The sequence below is a fragment of the Nerophis ophidion genome, linkage group LG05, assembly GCF_033978795.1.
Source record: "Nerophis ophidion isolate RoL-2023_Sa linkage group LG05, RoL_Noph_v1.0, whole genome shotgun sequence".
Lineage (NCBI taxonomy): Eukaryota > Metazoa > Chordata > Actinopteri > Syngnathiformes > Syngnathidae > Nerophis > Nerophis ophidion.
The window spans coordinates 72,499,031-72,521,176 of record NC_084615.1 but is presented as its reverse complement, the minus strand read 5'-3'; the positions used below and the strand labels follow the sequence as shown (position 1 = coordinate 72,521,176).

Here is a 22,146-nt window from a genome sequence, read left to right as displayed (position 1 = left end):
TTTAGTGCTTCACTCTAACTTTCCCCATCCACGAATCTTTCATCCTCGCTCAGATTAATGGGGAAATCGTCCCTTTCTCGGTCCGAATAGCTCTTGCTGCTGGAGGCTATGATGTTAAACAATGTGAGGATGTGAGGAGCCCTACAACCCGTGACGTCACGCGCACATCGTCTGCTACTTCCGGTACAGGCAAGGCTTTTTTATTAGCTACCAAAAGTTGCGAACTTTATCGTCGATGTTCTCTACTAAATCCTTTCAGCAAAAATATGGCAATATCGCGAAATGATCAAGTATGACACATAGAATGGACCTGCTATCCCCGTTTAAATAAGGAAAATCTCATTTCACTAGGCCTTTAAAGACATTTGGGAAAATACAGCACCATTGAGGTGTGAATGACTAAGTCAGAACCTGCCTAAAAGTTTTCTGTACATTAGAAGTTGAACAAGTTTTCGGCAAATTTTGCCATTGTGGTGTGACTTTTGCGTTAAATTATGGCGCTTCCTGGTATTCATATGGTAAACACGGAACTCACTCACATTAGGGAATGCAAGCACCGCTGCAGACACCTATGCTCAAAAAGCAGAAAACAAAGTTAAGCTGCTAGTTTTCAACAAAACCCAAAACCAGTGAAGTTGGCACGTTGTGTAAATCGTAAATAAAAACAGAATACAATGATTTGCAAATCCTTTTCAACCTATATTCAATTGGAAAGACTGCAAAGACAATATATTTCACGTTCAAACTGGAAACTTTATTTTTTGCAAATATTAGCTCATTTGGAATTTTGATGCCTGCAACATGTTTTAAAAAAGCTGACCCAAGTGGCAAAAAAGACTGAATGCTCATCAAACACCTGTTTGGAAAATCCCACAGGTGAACAGGCTAATTGCGAAATAATAACACCTGAAAAGCTTAAAAAATTGGTCTCCTTAGTTGTTAAAAGGAAAGGCTATGTAACACAGTGGTAAAAATACCCCTGTGCCACTTTTTTGTAATTGTAAGTTAATGATCATTTGCACAAAAAAAAAATATATATCTATATATTTCTCAGTTTAAACATTAAATATCTTGCTTGCAGTCTATTCAATTGAATATAAGTTAAAAAAGCATTTGCAAATCATTGTATTCTGTTTTTATTTACGAATTACACAACGTGCCAACCTCACTGGTTTTGGGTTTTGTATTTTGCGTCCTCTTCCACTGATGTTTTATTGCTAAAATTGTACCATGAGTCAGCTTTAATTGTTCTTGAGAACATTCTGGAAGGACATTAATACTGTATTTGTATTCAAAGGAAATTCAAAAGCCCCAGTTCCGTATATGACGCTCTAAGTACAGTTATTTATCTACTGATTACTCAAAAACGAATTGATATTATGTGAAATGACTACCAAATTCATTTTCGTTCACTTTGCCATCACTTCGCTTGTCTGAGCACTGGCTCCCTCGCCAGTCCTGATTGCCAATCAAGGTGTTTATTATGTCATCCCTGCCTTCTGGACTGGATCCTTTTTGCTTTGTTCCTCCATGCTGCAAAGTTTGCCTTTTTTAATGCTCTTCTCTGCTGCACTATTTTTTTTCTGTATGTCGGGGTCATGACCAACAGAACCGTGACACAAAACGTAACAAGTACAACCCCCCAAAGGACGCAAATGCTTTAATATAATTTATTGTATTATTTGTAGTCCCACAAAGCCTTGGAGTGTGGCACCACCTGTTGGACTGTTTACAATGAAATACAATCCCAAATAACTTATTGTATATAAAGACTCTGGAGTAAATCTCTGGAACAAACTGGACTTCCAACACAAGCAATGCCAAACTTTTAATCGATTTAAACTATAATACAAACATCGGGTCTGTTTCAAATATGGAGATGAGGGTCTTTAATTTGACTTGCTGTTGTACTCTGTCTCATAGTGTTAACATGTGCTCAATGTTTTTTTTTACCGTTATTGCTATGTTGTCTATTACCATTGTTGGTATTGTTCATTCTGGCACATATATTTGCACCGCAACACAACATAAACACTACAGAACGAATTCCCAGAATTCCCTGCATCCCCAACTCTTCCAGGACACTACGATGTAAACAAACGCCATAGGTGGATCTACACCTAACATTCACTGTAATGATACCAAGTACAGGAGCGTATCTCGTCGATACTATATGATTACATCGACATTTTTTAGCCTTACAAAATCTTATTTTTTTTAATTTATATTATGTTTCAGCCCTCCCGGTAAGGTTTATTCAGGTGTACTGGAGAGGAGGCTTCGACGGATAGTCGAACCTTGGATTCAGGAGGAACAGTGTGGTTTTCGTCCTGGTCGTGGAACTGTGGACCAGCTCTATACTCTCGGCAGGGTTCTTGAGGGTGCATGGGAGTTTGCCCAACCAGTCTACATGTGCTTTGTGGACTTGGAGAAGGCATTCGACCGTGTCCCTCGGGAAGTCCTGCGGGGAGTGCTCAGAGAGTATGGGGTATCGGACTGTCTTATTGTGGCGGTCCGCTCCCTGTATGATCAGTGCCAGAGCTTGGTCCGCATTGCCGGCAGTAAGTCGAACACATTTCCAGTGAGGGTTGGACTCCGCCAAGGCTGTCCTTTGTCACCGATTCTGTTCATAACTTTTATGGACAGAATTTCTAGGCGCAGTCAAGGCGTTGAGGGGTTCCGGTTTGGTGACCGCAGGATTAGGTCTCTGCTTTTTGCAGATGATGTGGTCCTGATGGCTTCATCTGACCGGGATCTTCAGCTCTCACTGGATCGGTTCGCAGCCGAGTGTGAAGCGACCGGAATGAGAATCAGCACCTCCAAGTCCGAGTCCATGGTTCTCGCCCGGAAAAGGGTGGAATGCCATCTCCGGGTTGGGGAGGAGACACTCCCCCAAGTGGAGGAGTTCAAGTACCTAGGAGTCTTGTTCACGAGTGGAGGAAGAGTGGATCGTGAGATCGACAGGCGGATCGGTGCGGCGTCTTCAGTAATGCGGACGTTGTATCGATCCGTTGTGGTGAAGAAGGAGCTGAGCCGGAAGGCAAAGCTCTCAATTTACCGGTCGATCTACGTTCCCATCCTCATCTATGGTCATGAGCTTTGGGTCATGACCGAAAGGATAAGATCACGGGTACAAGCGGCCGAAATGAGTTTCCTCCGCCGTGTGGCGGGGCTCTCCCTTAGAGATAGGGTGAGAAGCTCTGCCATCCGGGAGGAACTCAAAGTAAAGCCGCTGCTCCTCCACATCGAGAGGAGCCAGATGAGGTGGTTCGGGCATCTGGTCAGGATGCCACCCGAACGCCTCCCTAGGGAGGTGTTTAGGACACGTCCAACCGGTAGAGGCCATGGGGAAGACCCAGGACACGTTGGGAAGACTATGTCTCCCGGCTGGCCTGGGAACGCCTCGGGATCCCCCGGGAAGAGCTAGACGAAGTGGCTGGGGAGAGGGAAGTCTGGGTTTCCCTACTTAGGCGACCCGACCTTGGATAAGCGGAAGATGATGGATTATGGATGGATGGATGTTTATAAACTCAGAAAATATGTCCCTAGACACATGAGGACTTTGAAAATGACCAATGTCTGATCCTGTAAATACTTGGTATCGGATTGATGCCCAAAGTTGTGGTATCATCCAAAGCTAATGTAAAGTATCAATCGGGAAAACACGTTTACAGTGTAATAATTATTGTTACCTGTGGTAATGCCACCATGATACAACATTTGTATTGTAATCCTTGAACAAAGTAACAGTGAAGCTTATTGTATTAATCACTGAATGGAGAACTGGGGGTGGGATTGTTATCTTCTTCTCACTCCCTTTCAAGCAAAACTGGAAACTGGATCATCATCATCAATATTTCAGAATCATTCACACCAATTCAGTATAAATTGGTGTGATATTTAAAAGTGTGAATTATTATGATCCAAATTTTGGTTATTGTTCCATTAAAGGCCTACTGATTTTTTTTATTTTTTTATTCAAATGGGGATAGCAGGTCCATTCTATGTGTCATACTTGATCATTTCACAATATTGCCATATTTTTGCTGAAAGGATTTCGTAGAGAACATCCACGATAAAGTTCAGAACTTTTGGTGCTGACAAAATAGCCCTGCCTTTTACCGGAAGTCGCAGACGATGACATCACAAGTGTGATGGCTCCTCACATCCTCACATTGTTTTTAATGGGAACAATCAACAAAAAGAGCTATTCGGACCGAGAAAACGAAAATGTCCCCATTAATTTGAGCGAGGATGAAAGATTCGTGTTTGAGGATATTGATAGCGACGGACTAAAAAAAAAAAAAGTTAGAAAAAAAAAACGCGATTGTTTTTAGACACATTTACTAGGATAATTCTGGGAAATCCCTTATCTTTCTATTGTGTTGCTAGTGTTTTAGCGAGTTTAACAGTACCTGATAGTCGGAAGGGTGTCTCCATGGGTGTCATGACGCGCAGTGTCTCAGGGGAGTCGACGGCAGCTATTGGCGGCACAATCTCAGCTGATCTCCGGTAAGAACTGACTTTTTAACCACAATTTTCTAACCGAAACCTGCTGGTTGACATTCGGTCGGGATTCATGTTCGCTTGACCGCGCTCTGATCCATAGCAAAGTTTCACCTCCGGGAATTTAAAACAAGGAATCTCCGTGTGTTTGTGTGGCTAAAGCAGTGGTCCCCAACCTTTTTGTATCCGCGGACAACAACGCTTAATAATTTGTCCCGCGGCCCGGGTGGGGGGGGGGGAAACCTTTTTTTTTTTCTTTTTTCTTTCTCTGTCATGAAAAAGGGACGTTTTTGTGGTTGGTGCACTAATTGTAAGTGTATATTGTGTTTTTTAAGTTGATTTAATAAAAAAAATTGAAATAAAATAAAACAATTATTTATTTATTTTTATTTTTTTTTTAATAAAAATGAATAAAAAATTATTCTGCGGGCCGGTACCAATCGGTGGTTGGGGACCACTGGGCTGAAGGCTAAAGCTTTCCAACTCCGTCTTTCTACTTAGACTTCTCCAATATTAATTGAACAAATTGCAAAAGATTCAGCAACACAGATCTCCAAAATACTGTGTAATTATGCGGTTAAAGCAGGCGATTTTTAGCTGTCTGTGTGCGCAGCGCTCGTGTTTCCTAAAAACCCGTGACGTCTTGCGTACACGTCATTATTACACGACGTTTTCAAGACGAAACTCCCGGGAAATTTAAAATTGCAATATAGTAAACTAAAAAGGCCGTATTGGCATGTGTTGCAATGTTAATATTTCATCATTGATATATAAACTATCAAACTGCGTGGTGGGTAGTAGTGGGTTTCAGTAGGCCTTTAACTAAAACAAATCACCCCTGATAGACTTTTAAAGAAATATACGAACAAGCCAGTCTTTTGAATGGCTCTGTAAAAGTGGCGTCTTTTTAACATCCGACTCACGACAGAGCCATAAATCTCATCTGTAGTGAGTTGCTACAACAACTTTAGCTACAACAACTTTAGCTACAACAACTATTGCTCGGTTGGTAGAGTGGCCGTGCCAGCAACTTGAGGGTTGCAGGTTCAATTCCCGCTTCCGCCAATCTAGTCACTGCCGTTGTGTCCTTGGGCAAGACACTTTACCCACCTGCTCTCAGTGCCACCCACACTGGTTTTAAATGTAACTTAGATATTGGGTTTCACTATGTAAAGCACTTTGAGTCACTAGAGAAAAGCGCTATATAAATATAATTCACTTCACTTCACTTTAGTATAGATCATTCGGTAGATAAAAAATTGTCTGAAACTTGCAATGACGGCTGTAAATGAACATGACTTGACCACAAAGAAGCAGCTCAATAGTTGCCAGGCAACATGTTTCTCAAAGCAGAAAAGAGTTTGTGTCAAAGCTCGGCTGTTTCTGCTCCCAATTACAGTTGCAGTTATGTGTCTCTCATTGAAAAGTGAAAGTCACCAGCCCTGCCAGCGGACCAGAGGACGGACTCGGGCGCAACTTTTGAGAAATACTAACACTCCAGCAAACAATCTTACTTTGAAGCCGTGTACCCGTCTCGCAGAGGTGGGTAGAGTAGCCAGAAATTGTACTCAAGTAAGAGTACTGTTACTTTAGAGATGTATTACTCAAGTAAATGTAAGGAGTAGTCACCCAAATATTTACTTGAGTAAAAGTAAAAAGTATGTTGTGAAAAAACTACTCAAGTACTGAGTAACCTGATTACGGCAACAGATAATGCACAAAAACATAAAAATAGCAATGAGCAAATTCAGAGCCAGGAATATCTCTTAAACAACTAAAACAATATTATATATTAAATAATACGTTAAAATAAAAAAAAATTAAGGCACATTGAGCCACAATAACTTAACAGCACCATAGGCTCAGTAGGCATTGATTGATTGATTGATTGAAACTTGTATTAGTAGATTGCACAGTTCAGTACATATTCCGTACAATTGACCACTAAATGGTAACACCCCAATAAGTTTTTCAACGTTAATCAATTACTTAATAAATAACCAAGTCGAGGTGATCTACCTCATATATGTTGCGATTTGGTGGGCGCATTGTGATGCGCGGAGGTGTCGGCCCCAAGATGCCAAAGACGGGAGCAAGCAGGAGTGGAGGTAGGAACCAGATTTAATAATAAAACACAACAAAACACTTGACAAAGGAAAAGAAAAGGCGTGCCACCGCACGGTAAGCTAAATGCTACTTGTAGCAAGGGTAGAGTTCAAAAGTCCGTAAGCAGCACGAGCCGAGCGCGCGGAAAGCTAAGCTAAAACTTAGCAGAGTGAAAACAATGAGGATAAGCAATCGTAACTTGTTGCGTGAGCAAACGAAACAGCCAGGAGGAACTAAGGTAGCAGGTGGTCTTAAATACAACACAAATAATTCAAAACAGGTGTGCGTAGTGAGTCCGTGCAGGAGGCGTAATTAGGTTGCCATGGTGACAATACAAAACAAGGAAGTGCGCTAACAAACGGGATCGGAAGAGTCCAAAACCTGATCAAAACATAGGACAATACAAAAAGGACATAAACATGCTAGAGATGTGTGATCCGGAAGCCGGATCACAACAATATATACATATACATATCATATATACATATCACATATCATATATACATATCACATATCATATATACATATACACACACATATATATATATTACAGATACCTTTATATATACAGTATATCATTTATATTTATTTATTTTGTTGTTTTTGTTGACATATTAAAGGTGTTTTAATGAATATACACGCGTGTTTAACATATAGATTCCTATCTTTAAAGAAGACAAGAATATAAGTTGGTGTATTACCTGATTCTGATGACTTGCATTGATTGGAATCAGACAGTATAGTGCTGATAACGTCCCGGTTTTCAAATGGAGGAGAAAAAAAGTTCCTCTTTTCTGTCTAGTACCACATGAAAGTCGTTGGGTTTTTGCCCTCTTATTTGTCCAGCTTCCATATTCGTTTTTATACACTTTACAAGAAATACATTGGCGGCAAACTCCGTCGCCTGCTAGCTTGTTTGCGCTGGCTTTCGGAGACTCTTATTTTGTTAGCGCAGGCGCGATGGAGAGGCACTTTTATTGTGAAGACAGGAACTGGGCGATCAGTCTTTAGGCTTTTGACGGGAAGTACGGTTGAAATAAAAAGTGTCTTTTTTCCTTTACACTTTTGATTGATTGATTGAAAATTTTATTAGTAGATTGCACAGTACAGTACATATTCCGTACAGTTGACCACTAAATGGTAACACCCCAATAAGTTTTTCAACATGTCGGGTTCTACGTGTGATGGTCACGTGACCACCTGGCTCTGTTTGATTGGTCCAACGTCACCAGTGACTGCATTTGATTGGTGAAACGCAGGCATGCGTAGTTCCTACTTTGAATGCGTGTCTGACAAAATCAAAACAAACAAAGCGTGCATTAACAGATCGATAAAAAAAAAAGTAGCGAGTAGCGACCTGATTGCAGATAAATGGAGCGGAGTAAAAGTAGCGTTTCTTCTTTATAAATATACTCAAGTAAAAGTAAAAGTATGTTGCATAAAAACTACTCTTAGAAGTACAATTTATCCCAAAAGTTACTCAAGTAGATGTAACGGAGTAAATGTAGCGCGTTACTACCCACCTCTGCCGTCTCGACAATCCAGGCAGATTCGGAGAACCGTTGGCGGGCTTTAGTGCATCTTTTCTCGTGTTCCATTGAGCATCAATAATTCACAATCTGTGGAAAGCATTGGCCTTTCTGTGGAGAGAGTTTCACCCTTTTAATCACCTGGACCTGATTGAGCCCAACTGCGTGGCAGGTGGACGCAGAACGGCGAGTTTTGACAGCGACTCGGGAGAGATAGCGGAAATGGATCCGGCAGCAGGCGACCGGGAAATGAATTGCTCTTTGAGCGAGCACTCACTGGCATAATTGAGCCGTCCCACACCTCGAGGAATATTAAGATGATGGAAAAAGTGAGACTCCATTGCGGTTGCATAGCAAATGAATGGTGTCGATACTAATTCCATTGATGTAGATGGTGTGCGGTTCCATCGATCGGGCTGTTCGGCGCCATAACGCCCGGCCTCGGCTTGATGCGGGCCAATGGGAAGAGACAGTCAACTTGGCACGATGGAGTTTCCAGAGGAAAACATTGTCACCTTGAGCGCCATTTGTCCCCATCCAATTAGCATAGAAACCAGCCCTGTGTCATAAAAGCAGTCCTGATCTGTGATAGTTGTTTTTAAGTCAGCCGTTATTGTTAGTAGCGGTGCAGCTGCTGCTCTGACATTTTAAAATCCATTCTCTCTCTCATTGGGAGATAAACACACGTTAATTCTTGTACCGCTGTTGTTTTTTTGTTTTGTTTTTTAACACTTTTCATGAGGCACTTGTGTTGTTTTGTCAATGAAAATAGAAAGTTAAACGAAAAAAATTCAAAAAATATGAATAAAAATTCATCCATTCTCTATAACTTGTCCCTTTTAGGGTGGCAGGGGGTGCTGGAGCATATCTCAGCCTCATTCGGGCGGAAGGCGGTGTACACCATGGACAAGTCGCCACCTCATCACAAGGCCAACACAGATAGACAGACAACATTCACACTCACATTCACACACTAGGGCCAATTTTAGTGTTGCCAATCAACCTATCCCCAGGTGCATGTTTTTGGAGGTGGTTCGTAGCCGGAGTACCCGGAGGGAACCCACGCAGTCACGGGGAGAACATGCAAACTACACACAGAAATATCCAGACTGCAGGATTGAACCCAGGACCTTCATATTGTGAGCCAGATGCACCAACCCCAGTACCACCCTGGTGCCCAAAAAATACAAATACTGACAGTAAATGGGTTATTCTTGTTTAGCGCTTTTCTACCTTCAAGGTACTCAAAGCGCTTTGACACTATTTCCACATTCACCCATTCACACAAATTCACACACTGATGTCGGGAGCTGCCATGCAAGGCGCTAAGCACGACCCATCAGGAGCAAAGGTGAAGTGTCTTGCTCAAGGACACAACGGACGTGACTCGGTTGGTAGAAGCTGGGGATTCAACCAGGAACCCTCGGGTTGCTGGCACGGCCGCTCTCCCCACGGCGCCACGCCGTCCCACAATACAATTTATAACATCAATCAATCAATCAATGTTTATTTATATAGCCCCAAATCACAAATGTCTCAAAGGACTGCACAAATCATTACGACTACAACATCCTCGGAAGAACCCACAAAAGGGCAAGGAAAACTCACACCCAGTGGGCAGGGAGAATTCACATCCAGTGGGACGCCAGTGACAATGCTGACTATGAGAAACCTTGGAGAGGACCTCAGATGTGGGCAACCCCTCCCCCCCTCTAGGGGACCGAAAGCAATGGATGTCGAGCGGGTCTAACATGATACTGTGAAAGTTCAATCCATAGTGGCTCCAACACAGCCGCGAGAGTTCAGTTCAAGCGGATCCAAGACAGCAGCGAGAGTCCCGTCCACAGGAGACCATCTCAAGCGGAGGCGGATCAGCAGCGTAGAGATGTCCCCAACCGATACAGGCGAGCGGTCCATCCTGGGTCCCGACGAGCGGTCCATCCTGGGTCTCGACTCTGGACAGCCAGTACTTCATCCATGGTCATCGGACCGGACCCCCTCCAGGGGGGGACATAGGAGAAAGAAAAGAAGCGGCAGATCAACTGGTCTAAAAAGGAGGTCTATTTAAAGGCTAGAGTATACAGATGAGTTTTAAGGTGAGACTTAAATGCTTCTACTGAGGTAGCATCTCGAACTGTTACCGGGAGGGCATTCCAGAGTACTGGAGCCCGAACGGAAAACGCTCTATAGCCCGCAGACTTTTTTTGGGCTCTAGGAATCACTAATAAGCCGGAGTCTTTTGAACGCAGATTTCTTGCCGGGACATATGGTATGATACAATCGGCAAGATAGGCTGGAGCTAGACCGTGTAGTATAACAAATAAAATAAGGAAAACCAAATACCACATTTCCTTGAATTGCCGCAGGGTATATAGTGGTAAGTGCCAGAGTGAGAAGAGGTTTTAAAATAATTAGCACATGCTTACTTTTACCGCATGCCTTTGGTAAGCGCAGGAGTGAGAAAAGGTTTTAAATTAATTAGCGCCCCGGCGGCAATTAAAGGAAATATGGTAGTTTTATTCTCTTATTATGTCTCTCCAGAGAACATAACCTTTGTATTCAATAATCCAATATTTACAAAACTGCACTAAATTGGCCCTAGTGTGTGATTGTGAGGTTGATCGTTGTCTATTTGTGTTGGCCCTGCGATGAGGGGGCGACTTGTCCAGGGTGTACTCCACCTTCCACCCAAATATGGTAGTTTTATTCTCTTATTATGTCTCTCCAGAGGACATAACCTTTGTATTCAATAATCCAATATTTACAAAACTACACTAAATTGGCCCTAGTGTGTGAATGTGAGGTTGAATGTTGTCTATCTGTGTTGGCCCTGTGATGAGGTGGCGACTTGTCCAGGGTGTACCCCGCCTTCCGCCCGATTGTAGTTGAGATAGGCTCCAGCACCCCTCGCGACTCTAAGAGGGACAAGCGGTATAAAATGGATGGATGGAATATCTACAAAACCTGTAGAACAGTGATTTTCAAACTGTAGTAGTGGTACACAGGCTCCATCTAGTGGTACGCCAAATAATCACTCGATGAACGTACTCTGTTTTATTTTCCCATATTAAGTGTTACTGTTCATATTGTGTGCAATGTTAAACAATTTTTAATATACTGTTTAAATAAAACATCTGCCTTGATTTTAATGAATACTTAGGTCTACTACACTACTGTATTTTAATGTTGGTCATTATGGTGGTACTTGGAGAGCCGAGAATTTTCTGAGGTGGTATTTGGTGTAAAAAAAAAAGTTTAAGAACCACTGCTGTACAGAATTTATATGAATAGCAAACGGGCAGCATGGTGGTACTAGCGTTAGTGCATCTGCCTCACAATACAAAGGTACTGGGTTCGATCCCGCGCTCAGCATCTTTCTGTGTGGAGTTTGCATGTCCTTCCCGTGACTGCGTGGGTTCCCTCCGGGTACTCCGGCTTCCTCCCACTTCCAAAGACATGCACCTGGGGATAGGTTGATTGGCAACACTAAATTGGCCCTAGTGTGTGAATGTGAGTGTGAATGTTGTCTGTCTATCTGTGTTGGCCCTGTGATGAGGTGGCGACTTGTCCAGGGTGTACCCCGCCTTCCGCCCGATTGTAGCTGAGATAGGCGCCAGCGCCCCCTGCAACCCTAAAAGGGAATAAGCGGTAGAAAATGGATGAATGGATGAATAGCAATCTTGTCCATGCACTAAGTCAGTTATATAGGAAGTGTGCATAAAAAGAATAATAATAATCACCATAAATGTTATTGATAATGCACTTTATAATCTCAACGTGCTACACACTGCAAAAATATCTCAAATAAAGGTGATATTTGTTTAATTTCTGTCTGGTAAGATCATTCTTCTCACTAAGTAGATTTTATGTTGGAGTGTTTTACTTTGTTTTAAAGGCCTACTGAAATGAGATGTTCTTATTTAAACAGGGATAGCAGGTCCATTATACGCAATATTGCCATATTTTTGCTGAAAGGATTTAGTAAAGAACATCCACGATAAAGTTTGCAACTGTTGGTGCTGATAAAAAAGCCTTGCCTGTACCGGAAGTAGCAAACGATATGCGCGTCACGTCACGGGTTGTGGAGCTCCTCACATCTGAACATTGTGTACAATCATGGCCACCAGCAGCGAGAGCGATTCGGACCGAGAAAGCGACGATTTCCCCATTAATTTGAGCGAGGATGAAAGATTCGTGGATGAGGAAAGTGAGGGTGAAGGACTAGAAAAAAAAAGAAAAATAAAACTACAGTGGGAGCGATTCAGATGTTATTAGACAAATTTACTGGAATAAATCTGGAAAATCCCTTATCTGCTTATTGTTTTACTAGTGTTTTAGTGAGATTATATTCGTACCTGTACAACCTGAAGGTCGGCCCCGCACCTTTCTTCAGCACCAGTCGACGGGTGGTGGCGATGCCCATCTCCGCCCTTCGCAAGCGACCCTCTTCGAAACACAATCTTTCGAAATGATCGCTGCATAATACACTGTACTTTGTGTGTGTGGTCCAATCCAACCGTGTTCGCTTGACCGCTCTGTTCCAGAGTAAAATTTCACCGTCATCTTTCGGAAATGTAAACAATAAAACCCCGGCTGTGTTTGTGTTGCTAAAGGCGGCCGCAATACACCGCTTCCCATCTACAGCTTTCTTCTTTGACGTCTCAATTATTTATTGAACAAATTGCAAACGATTCAGCAACACAGTTGTCCGGAATACTGTGTAATTATGCGATGAAAACAGACGACTTATTGCTGGGAACGGTGCTGGAACAAAATGTCCTCTACAATACGTACCCGTCATCATACCGCGACGTTTCAGCAGGATACTTCGGCGCAAAATTTAAAATTGCAATTTAAGTAAACTAAATTCTGTTGCAATGTTAATATTTCATCATTGATATATAAACTATCCGACTGTGTGGTTGGTAGTAGTGGGTTTCAGTAGGCCTTTAAGGGTTTTGGTCCTAAATGATCTCAGTAAGATATTAAAGCTTGTTGCTGAGATTTTATGACCTATATTGAGTAAAACTTGCTTGAAACCAGAATATAAAGTGATGCAAAGCCGTGTCATCAACACTCATAAGTATAAAACTACGTTTTTAAAGTAATAATTTCAAACATGGAAAAAAATCATATCGTTTTGTCAAGATAATGGCACTAGCATTTACTTAATTTAAGAATATTTTTCAACATATTGAGCAAAAAGGTCTCATTCTTTTTTTCTATCAAGAAAAGTGCACTTGTTATTAGTGAGAATATACTTATTTTAAGATATTTTCTGGTTCATTGAGGTTAGCTAATTTTACTTTTTTTGGAAAGTCTTGACAAGCCAAATTTTCTCGTTTTATTGGCAGATAATTTTGCTTAGTTCAAATAAAATACCCCTCATTTGTTGCGATCTGCTGCTCAGATCTACACTATTTATTTTTCTATTTTGTATATTTCTCCGACTCCTTATTTCCTGTTTGCTTTGTCACCATGGTCACTCATCAGTCCACCTGCTAGTCTCGCCCCGCACACCTGCTAATAATTATCACCCTCCTATTTAAGCTCACCTTTTCTGTTCACTCACTCTCGGATCCTAATTCGCCCACGAGCAACAGTGAAGACTCTCATCATTCTATGTATGTATTTTCTCGCTAGCTCTCACGCTAAGCCACTTTATTTTCCAGCTTTCATGCTGAATGTTTTGTTTACTCTTTTGTGTCCTCGTACCAAGTTTTAGTTTTCATTGTGTTTTATCCTAGCTTTCATGCTAGCGTCTTTTGTTTACCTTTTCTCTTTACACCAGTGTTTTTGTTCATAGACTTTTGTTATTAAATAAATACCCTTTATCTTACCTATGCTGTGTTCTGCTTCGACGCATCCACGGGAAAACCACACCGGCATTACCATGCCGAAGAAAGAGTCCTCACATCATTTTTTTCTTGTTTTTGAAAACTGACTTTTTGCAGTGCAGAGACGAGTGAGAGACAACTAGAATGTGATTAAATGCCACTAAAAACAAGTAAATAGCAAACAATATCAATAAAAGTTATAAGGAGAAATTACGGAGGGAATTTGAGGCAGAACTTTTTATTTTTATTTGCTTCAAAAGTACACCTCTTGTAAAAATAAAAAACTTTTTGTGTTATTGTTTGAGTTTATTTCGAACATGCAATCATACGACATTATACATCACAATTTCCAGTTTCTCTTTTGTGAAACACTCCGGCTTCCTCCCACTTCCAAAGACATGCACCTGGGGATAGGTTGATTGGCAACACTAAATTGGCCCTAGTGTGTGAATGTGAGTGTGAATGTTGTCTGTCTATCTGTGTTGGCCCTGTGATGAGGTGGCGACTTGTCCAGGGTGTACCCCGCCTTCCGTCCGATTGTAGCTGAGATAGGCGCCAGCGCCCCCCGCGGCCCCTAAAGGGAATAAGCGGTAGGAAATGGATGGATGGATGGAACATTAAAATGTGGTCCTGTTCCCAAAAGTCTAAAGACCCCCCCAGAACAACACCTACCCTAAGTTTCATGCCCTCTTCCCTGCGCCTCTTTCCAGGACGTCTTGCTGATGGGGGAGGAGCTGGCGTCAGATCCTTATTACTGCCAGCTGGAGGCTGAGACGTGTCAGCTGTTTTCCGAGCAGCTGGGCACCTTTGCCCTGGTGGGAGAGTCGCTGCACATGGGCGCTGCCAAGCGTCTGAGACTGGTGCTCTTCTCCGACGCCTACTGCTCCACGCTGGAGTACAACATCAGGGTCTACTGCATGGACGACACACAGGACGTCTTCAAGGTACGCTCTGACATCTTTTTTAACACAAGTTTGGGTCCTATTCAATGTCATCTAATGGTTGCCGTCCTTAAAGGCCTACTGAAACCCACTACTACCGACCACGCAGTCTGATGGTTTATATATCAATGATGAAATATTAACATTGCAACACATGCCATTTGTAAACAAACGTCATTGGTGGATCTACACCTGACATCCAAGTACAATAGCGTATCTTGTCGATACTACTAGGATTATGTTGATATTTTTTGGCATCACAACGATTTCTTAGTTTTTTTTAACTGTACAGTGAGGCAAAAAAGTATTTAGTCAGCCACCGATTGTGCAAGTTCTCTCACTTAAAATGATGACAGAGGTCTGTAATTTTCATCATAGGTACACTTCAACTGTGAGAGACAGAATGTGAAAAAAAAATCCAGGAATTCACATAATAGGATTTTTAAAGAATTTATTTGTAAATTATGGTGGAAAATAAGTATTTGGTCAACCATTCAAAGCTCTCACTGATGTAAGGACGTTTTGGCTCAAAATCTCACGATACATGGCCCCATTCATTCTTTCCTTAACACGGATCAATCCTGTCCCCTTAGCAGAAAAACAGCCCCAAAGCATGATGTTTCCACCCCCATGCTTCACAGTAGGTGTGGTGTTCTTGGGATGCAACTCAGTATTCTTCTTCCTCCAAACACGACGAGTTGAGTTTATACCAAAATGGATACATGGATGATACAGCAGAGGATTGGGAGCATGTCATGTGGTCAGATGAAACCATATTAGAACTTTTTTGTATAAACTCAACTCGTCGTGTTTGGAGGAAGAAGAATACTGAGTTGCATCCCAAGAACACCACACCTACTGTGAAGCATGGGGGTGGAAACCTCATGCTTTGGGGATGTTTTTCTGCTAAGGGGACAGGACGATTGATCCGTGTTAAGGAAAGAATGAATGGGGCCATGTATCGTGAGATTTTGAGCCAAAACCTCCTTCCATCAGTGAGAGCTTTGAATGGTTGACTAAATATTTCTTTTCCACCATAATTTACAAATAAATTCTTTAAAATTCCTACAATGTGAATTCCTGGATTTTTTTTTCACATTCTGTCTCTCACAGTTGAAGTGTACCTATGATGAAAATTACAGACCTCTGTCATCATTTTAAGTGGGAGAACTTGCACAATCGGTGGCTGACTAAATACTTTTTGGCCCCACTGTATATTATATTTATAAACTCAGGAAATATGTCCCTGGACACATAAGGACTTTGAACATGACCAATATATGATCCTGTAACGACTTGGTATCGGATTGATACCCAAATTAGTTGTATCGTCCAAAACTAATGTAAAGCATCCAAAAAACAGAAGAATAAGGGATTATTACAGTTTAACAGAAGTGTAGATAGAACATGTTAAAAAAGTGTAAGTAAGCAGATATTAAAAGTAAATGAACAAGTAAATTAATAATTCATTTTCTACCACTTGTCCTTAATAATGTTGACTAAATAATAGAATGGAAAATGACACAATCTGTCACTGCATGTGTCAGCAGCTAAATTAGGAGCCTGCGTTTGCCTACTTACTAATAAAAGACAAGTTGTCTAGTATTTTAACTATTTTATTTAAGGACAACCTTGCAAAAAGAAACATGTTTAATGTACCCTAAGATTTATTGTTAAAATAAAGCCAATAATGCCATTTTTCGTGGTCCCCGGTACCAAAATATTTGTATCTGTTGTAATCCGATGGCCGGATCATCACCATATTGTTGTTTTTGTTCCATTTTTATTTTCACTCTCCGTCTGATCCTATTATTTCCTGTTTAGTCGGTCACCATGGTAGCTTATCATTTTCACCTGCTACTCACTGTCCTCACTAATCACCTGCCTTATATAAGCCTGCATCTTTTGTTGTTCAGTCTGGGATCCAAGTTTGTTTTCACACAACGGTACGTATGCATTTCTGGTTTGCTTACACGCAACTAGTTTCTTCTGATCATTCCTATATGTTTGTTCACACTATGCCCTTGTATTATTCCAGCTCTCATGCTGAAGATTTGTTTTTCTGTTTTTGTGTGCCTTCGAGCCAGTATTAGTTTGTCTATTACTATTCCTAGCTTTTATGCTAGCGTCCTTTGTTTGTTTGTTTTTCTACTAGCTCCAGCATTTTTGTTATATAGCTCTTTTTGTTATTTAGATAAATCTGTTTATCTTACCTTTGCTGTGTTCAATTTCGAAGCATCCTCGAGGGAATCGAACCCGGCACCACGATGCCGAACAGGCGTGACAGCAAGGGAGTAGGTTTGATTTTGAGATTGGTGGGGACACAAGGCAGAACTCTGAAAGTTTTTTTTTTTTTTTTTTTACAATAGCAATCATAATTTCACATCATGCAGATGTTATAAAGTAAAGCAACTAAAATGAAAGCAAAGGAGACAACTTGGAAGAGTTCTCATCTTTACTCTTTAGTGTAGTGCAACTGTGCATCATACTGTCAATGAACATAACCTACTGTCCATCAACACCATCAGAAATACATTCATGCAATACAACATTGTAAATAAACAAAAATGAACTGTAATAATCTTTTCCCCAACTTGTGTTTAAATCACTCACAATTTTTCCCTTCATCTACTTCTTTCTACTGCTGCTTTTGTACTGTAAATATGTTTGTCACTAATACCTTACAAAAAAATATGTTGATGCGTGACAGATACATTAGGGACAATGACCATAGAGCTTGATGGTACAGTTACTGCCTGAGTAAAAAGGCTTTTACTAAATAGGAATATTACTTAATATTAATTATTTTATTTTATAATTGTAAAATCACATGATCATCTAGTCAGGTTGTATTGTATTTCCACCACAAGGTTTTGTTCATTGGTATTTTCAAACCGTTGCTCACTTCTACACAAATACATGAAACTAAAAAATTATTTAAAAAAATAAAACGGAAAGGTGAAATCCGGCGATCTGATTGGCTGTTGACCGTGTTTTGAATATTGAGCACGGCTACTATTCTAAAGCCTTATCACAGCGTAGGCTATCACTCCGCCCCAGGCACGTATGACTGGTATGAATGGAAGTTGTTGTCATGTATCCATGACAACGGACTGTTGCAGTCCGTAGTAAAAGACAGCTGATGTTTTTACGATGTTAAAAAACGGACTAAAGTAGTTGAATTCACATGTTTAAGGTTAACTTTCACCTCCGGGGAGGGTTAACAATGGTAGAGGGGACTGAGCATTGACTTTCACCTGAAAAAAAGCGGAGGAAAAGACAAGATGCAGTGCTAATTTGGAGCTAACGTCTGAATAAGTGGGACTATTTTTTCCACAGTGAGGCTATTTTGTTGGATAATATGTATTTCTGGTTGAATAAAACTACATTAAATTGATTGAGTATTCCTATTTCATATTGCCTTTCATTGTAACCGTTTTATAAAAGCAATATATCACTCCAGTCCATGCTATATGCTCATTATAGCACTCTAAGGGGCGTGACTGGAGTGATATATTGTTGAATTATTCAATATTGTTGAGCCTCTATACACCCTTGAACTTACAGTTTGACTCCTAAAGAAGTCTCTTATATCCAGTTTTCTTTTCATTGACATCCTTCAAAACCTACAGCACACACGCACGCAAACAGACACAAACACAATGTAAATCACACCACTGATATTAAAATCCATCTAGCTACCGTGTGCCAGGAACAACAAATGCCGAACATGATGACAACTTGTCCGGTCGCTAGCAACTAGCATGTAGGCTAGCTTTTACAAGCAGGAGTGACAGCAGGGACAGCCAATCACACGTAAGTTAGCATGAAACCGGCAACCGAATCAGGGAGAGATATTTAGGTTGGAGGCGGGACTTCTAGCAGAGACCGACATTTAACCCTTTCTGTGCCATAATCATTGACTAAACATTACGGGCAGATGCTTGTATTGATAGTGACTACACAGTAGCGGCTGGATATTGGTAGGGACGTGTCCCTAGCGTCCCTACCCAATTCTACGCCCTTGCGTAACAGTATCGGGACAACACTAGTGGAAAGAAAGCAAAACAAATCATTCAATGAATGAAAATCATTGCAACTGTTCTATGGGAACCTAAACTTATATGGCGCGTAATCAACTGGAGGATGTCTGTTCTCTACAACCATACATTTGTAGCTCTAAAAGGGTTTTCATCTTGACTAGAAGTGAGTGCATGGAAGAAGTGATTTAAAGCATGTGTGAGTTATGGATATGATACAATGCACATGTGCTCGCTGATCACTCTGCACACTCACTAGTTGTCTTAGTGGGCCTCCATAGTTGCATCCTTTTTCTTTCATGTCCTCGGCTGCTGCAGGCGAACACGTTTCCCCTCGCTTTGTTCAACGCCATATTTCGCCTCTCTTCCCCGCTCTCCGCCTGGACGGCGTATAATCAAGCACTAATGCCTTCCTCCCTCCCCAGGGGCTGCCTCTGAGTAGTCGGTTAAGATTTCATTTGCATGCTTGATTAGTAAATTAAAAGGAGAGCCTGTCCCAGTCTTCTGGCGGCAACCCCCGTGCTCTTTCTCTCTCCGGGCTGCTCCTCTTAAACCCCACGCCACCCACAGTCACAAGTGCCATTTCCCACTCGAGTCCACTTTTACTGGCTGTAATGGCCGACCTCATTGTCCACATGACCGCCACCGGCAAACTCTATGGGCAGGGGGCGGGATGTGAACAAGGGATAGGAGGGAGGCGCTCTTTGGGCTAAATCCCAGATGAGAGCCGTGATTAGGCTTTGGCTTCAAGATTGGAAATTCCAGACAATTGTTCCTGCAATGTACTTCAAAACTGCTGAAGGATAAATCCGAGTCACAGGATGGCCATGTGGGCAATTAAAAGTAAATGAACAGACTTACACACAAAAAAAATATATATTCAGAATCCAAGTCTGTTTTCAATATATTTCATTTGAATCCAATTAAATGTGTTAATCAATCAATCAATCAATGTTTACTTATATAGCCCTAAATCACTAGTGTCTCAAAGGGCTGCACAAACCACTACACAAACCACTACGACATCCTCGGTAGGCCCACATAAGGGCAAGGAAAACTCACACCCAGTGGGACGTCGGTGACGATGACTATGAGAACCTTGGAGAGGAGGAAAGCAATGGATGTTGAGCGGGTCTAACATGATACTGTGAAAGTTCAATCCATAATGGATCCAACACAGTCGCGAGAGTCCAGTTCAAAGGGGATCCAACACAGCAGCGAGAGTCCCGTTCACTGCGGAGCCAGCAGGAAACCATCCCAAGCGGAGGCGGATCAGCAGCACAGAGCTGTCCCCAGCCGATACACAGGCAAGCAGTACATGGCCACCGGATCGGACCGGACCCCCTCCACAAGGGAGAGTGGGACATAGGAGAAAAAGAAAAGAAACGGCAGATCAACTGGTCTAAAAAGGGGGTCTATTTAAAGGCTAGAGTATTCAAATGAGATTTAAGGTGAGACTTAAATGCTTCTACTGAGGTGGCATCTCGAACTTTTACCGGGAGGGCATTCCAGAGTACTGGAGCCCGAAATGAAAAAGCTCTATAGCCCGCAGACTTTTTTTGGGGTTTGGGAATCACTAATAAGCCGGAGTCCTTTGAACGCAGATTTCTTGCCGGGACATATGGTACAATACAATCGGCAAGATAGGATGGAGCTAGACCGTGTAGTATTTTATACGTAAGTAGTAAAACCTTAAAGTCACATCTTAAGTGCACAGGAAGCCAGTGCAGGTGAGCCAGTACAGGCGTAATGTGATCAAACTTTCTTGTTCTTGTCAAAAGTCTAACAGCCGCATTTTGTACCAACTGTAATCTTTTAATGCTAGACATGGGTAGACCCGAAAATAATACGTTACAGTAATCGAGGCGAGACGTAACAAACGCATGGATAATGATCTCAGCGTCTTTAGTGGACAGAATGGAGCGAATTTTAGCGATATTACGGAGATGAAAGAAGGCCGTTTTAGTAACGCTTTTAATGTGTGACTCAAAGGAGAGAGTTGGGTCAAAGATAGCACCCATATTCTTTACCGTGTCGCCTTGTTTAATTGTTTGGTTGTCAAATGTTAGAGTTGTATTATTGAATAGAGGTCGGTGTCTAGCAGGACCGATAATCAGCATTTCCGTTTTTTTGGCGTTGAGTTGCAAAAAGTTAGCGGACATCCATTATTTAATTTCATTAAGACACGCCTCCAGCTGACTACAATCCGGCGTGTTGGTCAGCTTTAGGGGAATGTAGAGTTGGGTGTCATCAGCATAACAGTGAAAGCTAACACCGTATTTGCGTATGATGTCACCTAGCGGCAGCATGTAGATGCTGAAGAGTGCAGGGCCAAGGACCGAACCCTGGGGAACTCCACACGTTACCTTAACGTAGTCCGAGGTCACATTGTTATGGGAGACACACTGCATCCTATCAGTAAGATAAGAGTTAAACCAAGACAGGGCTAAGTCTGACATACCAATTCGTGTTTTGATACGTTCTAATAAAATATTATGATCGACGGTATCGAAAGCAGCGCTAAGATCGAGGAGCAGCAACTTAGATGACGCATCAGAATCCATCGTTAGCAATAGATCATTAGTCATTTTTGCGAGGGCTGTCTCCGTGGAGTGATTTGCCCTGAAACCGGATTGAAAGGTTTCACATAGATTGTCAGACGCTAAGTGTTCATTTAACTGCTCCGCAACAATTTTTTCGAGGATTTTTGAAATAAAGAGAAGGTGAGACACCGGTCGGTAGTTTACCATGAGGTCAGGATCGAGGTTAGGTCTTTTAAGGAGAGGATGAATAACCGCTTTTCTGAATGCTAGGGGAACAGTGCCCGAGGAAAGTGATAAGTTTATAATATTTAGCACTGATGGACCTAATAATACAAAGAGCTCCTTGATCAGTTTCCCAGGAAGAGGGTCAAGTAAACATGTTGTTTACACGTTATAACAATTCCTCTAATGTTATTTCCTCAAAACGAGAGAAACTATTTTGGAGGGCAGTATCCACCGTATATACAATCGTGTCAGTGTTAATAGAACCCCGTTGTAGCTGGGACGCATTGTCTTTAATCTCCTTTCTAATGACTTCAATTTTCTTACTAAAGAATTGCATAAAGTCATCAGCTGAGTGGGTGGAGCTAATGGAAGGAGTCCCTTGTTGGGTTAGCGATGCTACCGTACTAAACAAAAATTTA

The 22,146-nt window shown here is 41.7% G+C and overlaps 1 protein-coding gene and 1 long non-coding RNA gene across 5 annotated transcripts in view; one reads left to right on the top strand and one right to left on the bottom strand.

The window, feature by feature from the left end:
• The window catches only part of unc5a (unc-5 netrin receptor A), a 618,101-nt gene that overhangs the window by 530,994 nt on the left and 64,961 nt on the right, over window positions 1–22,146 (top strand). For all 4 annotated transcript variants that reach the window (XR_009806956.1, XM_061901967.1, XM_061901966.1 and 1 more), the window contains one exon: window positions 14,689–14,922. Coding sequence is in view for 3 of the 4 variants with exons in the window: in XM_061901967.1 (XP_061757951.1) it covers window positions 14,689–14,922 (234 nt within the window). In the remaining variant the exon portion in view is untranslated. The remainder of the gene's footprint in view (window positions 1–14,688; window positions 14,923–22,146) is intronic.
• Window positions 14,309–18,624, bottom strand: LOC133553592 (uncharacterized). The gene is made up of 3 exons (XR_009806957.1): window positions 18,485–18,624; window positions 14,651–14,891; window positions 14,309–14,552 (listed from the first exon to the last, which is right to left on the bottom strand). It is a non-coding gene; the product is annotated as an uncharacterized LOC133553592 (long non-coding RNA).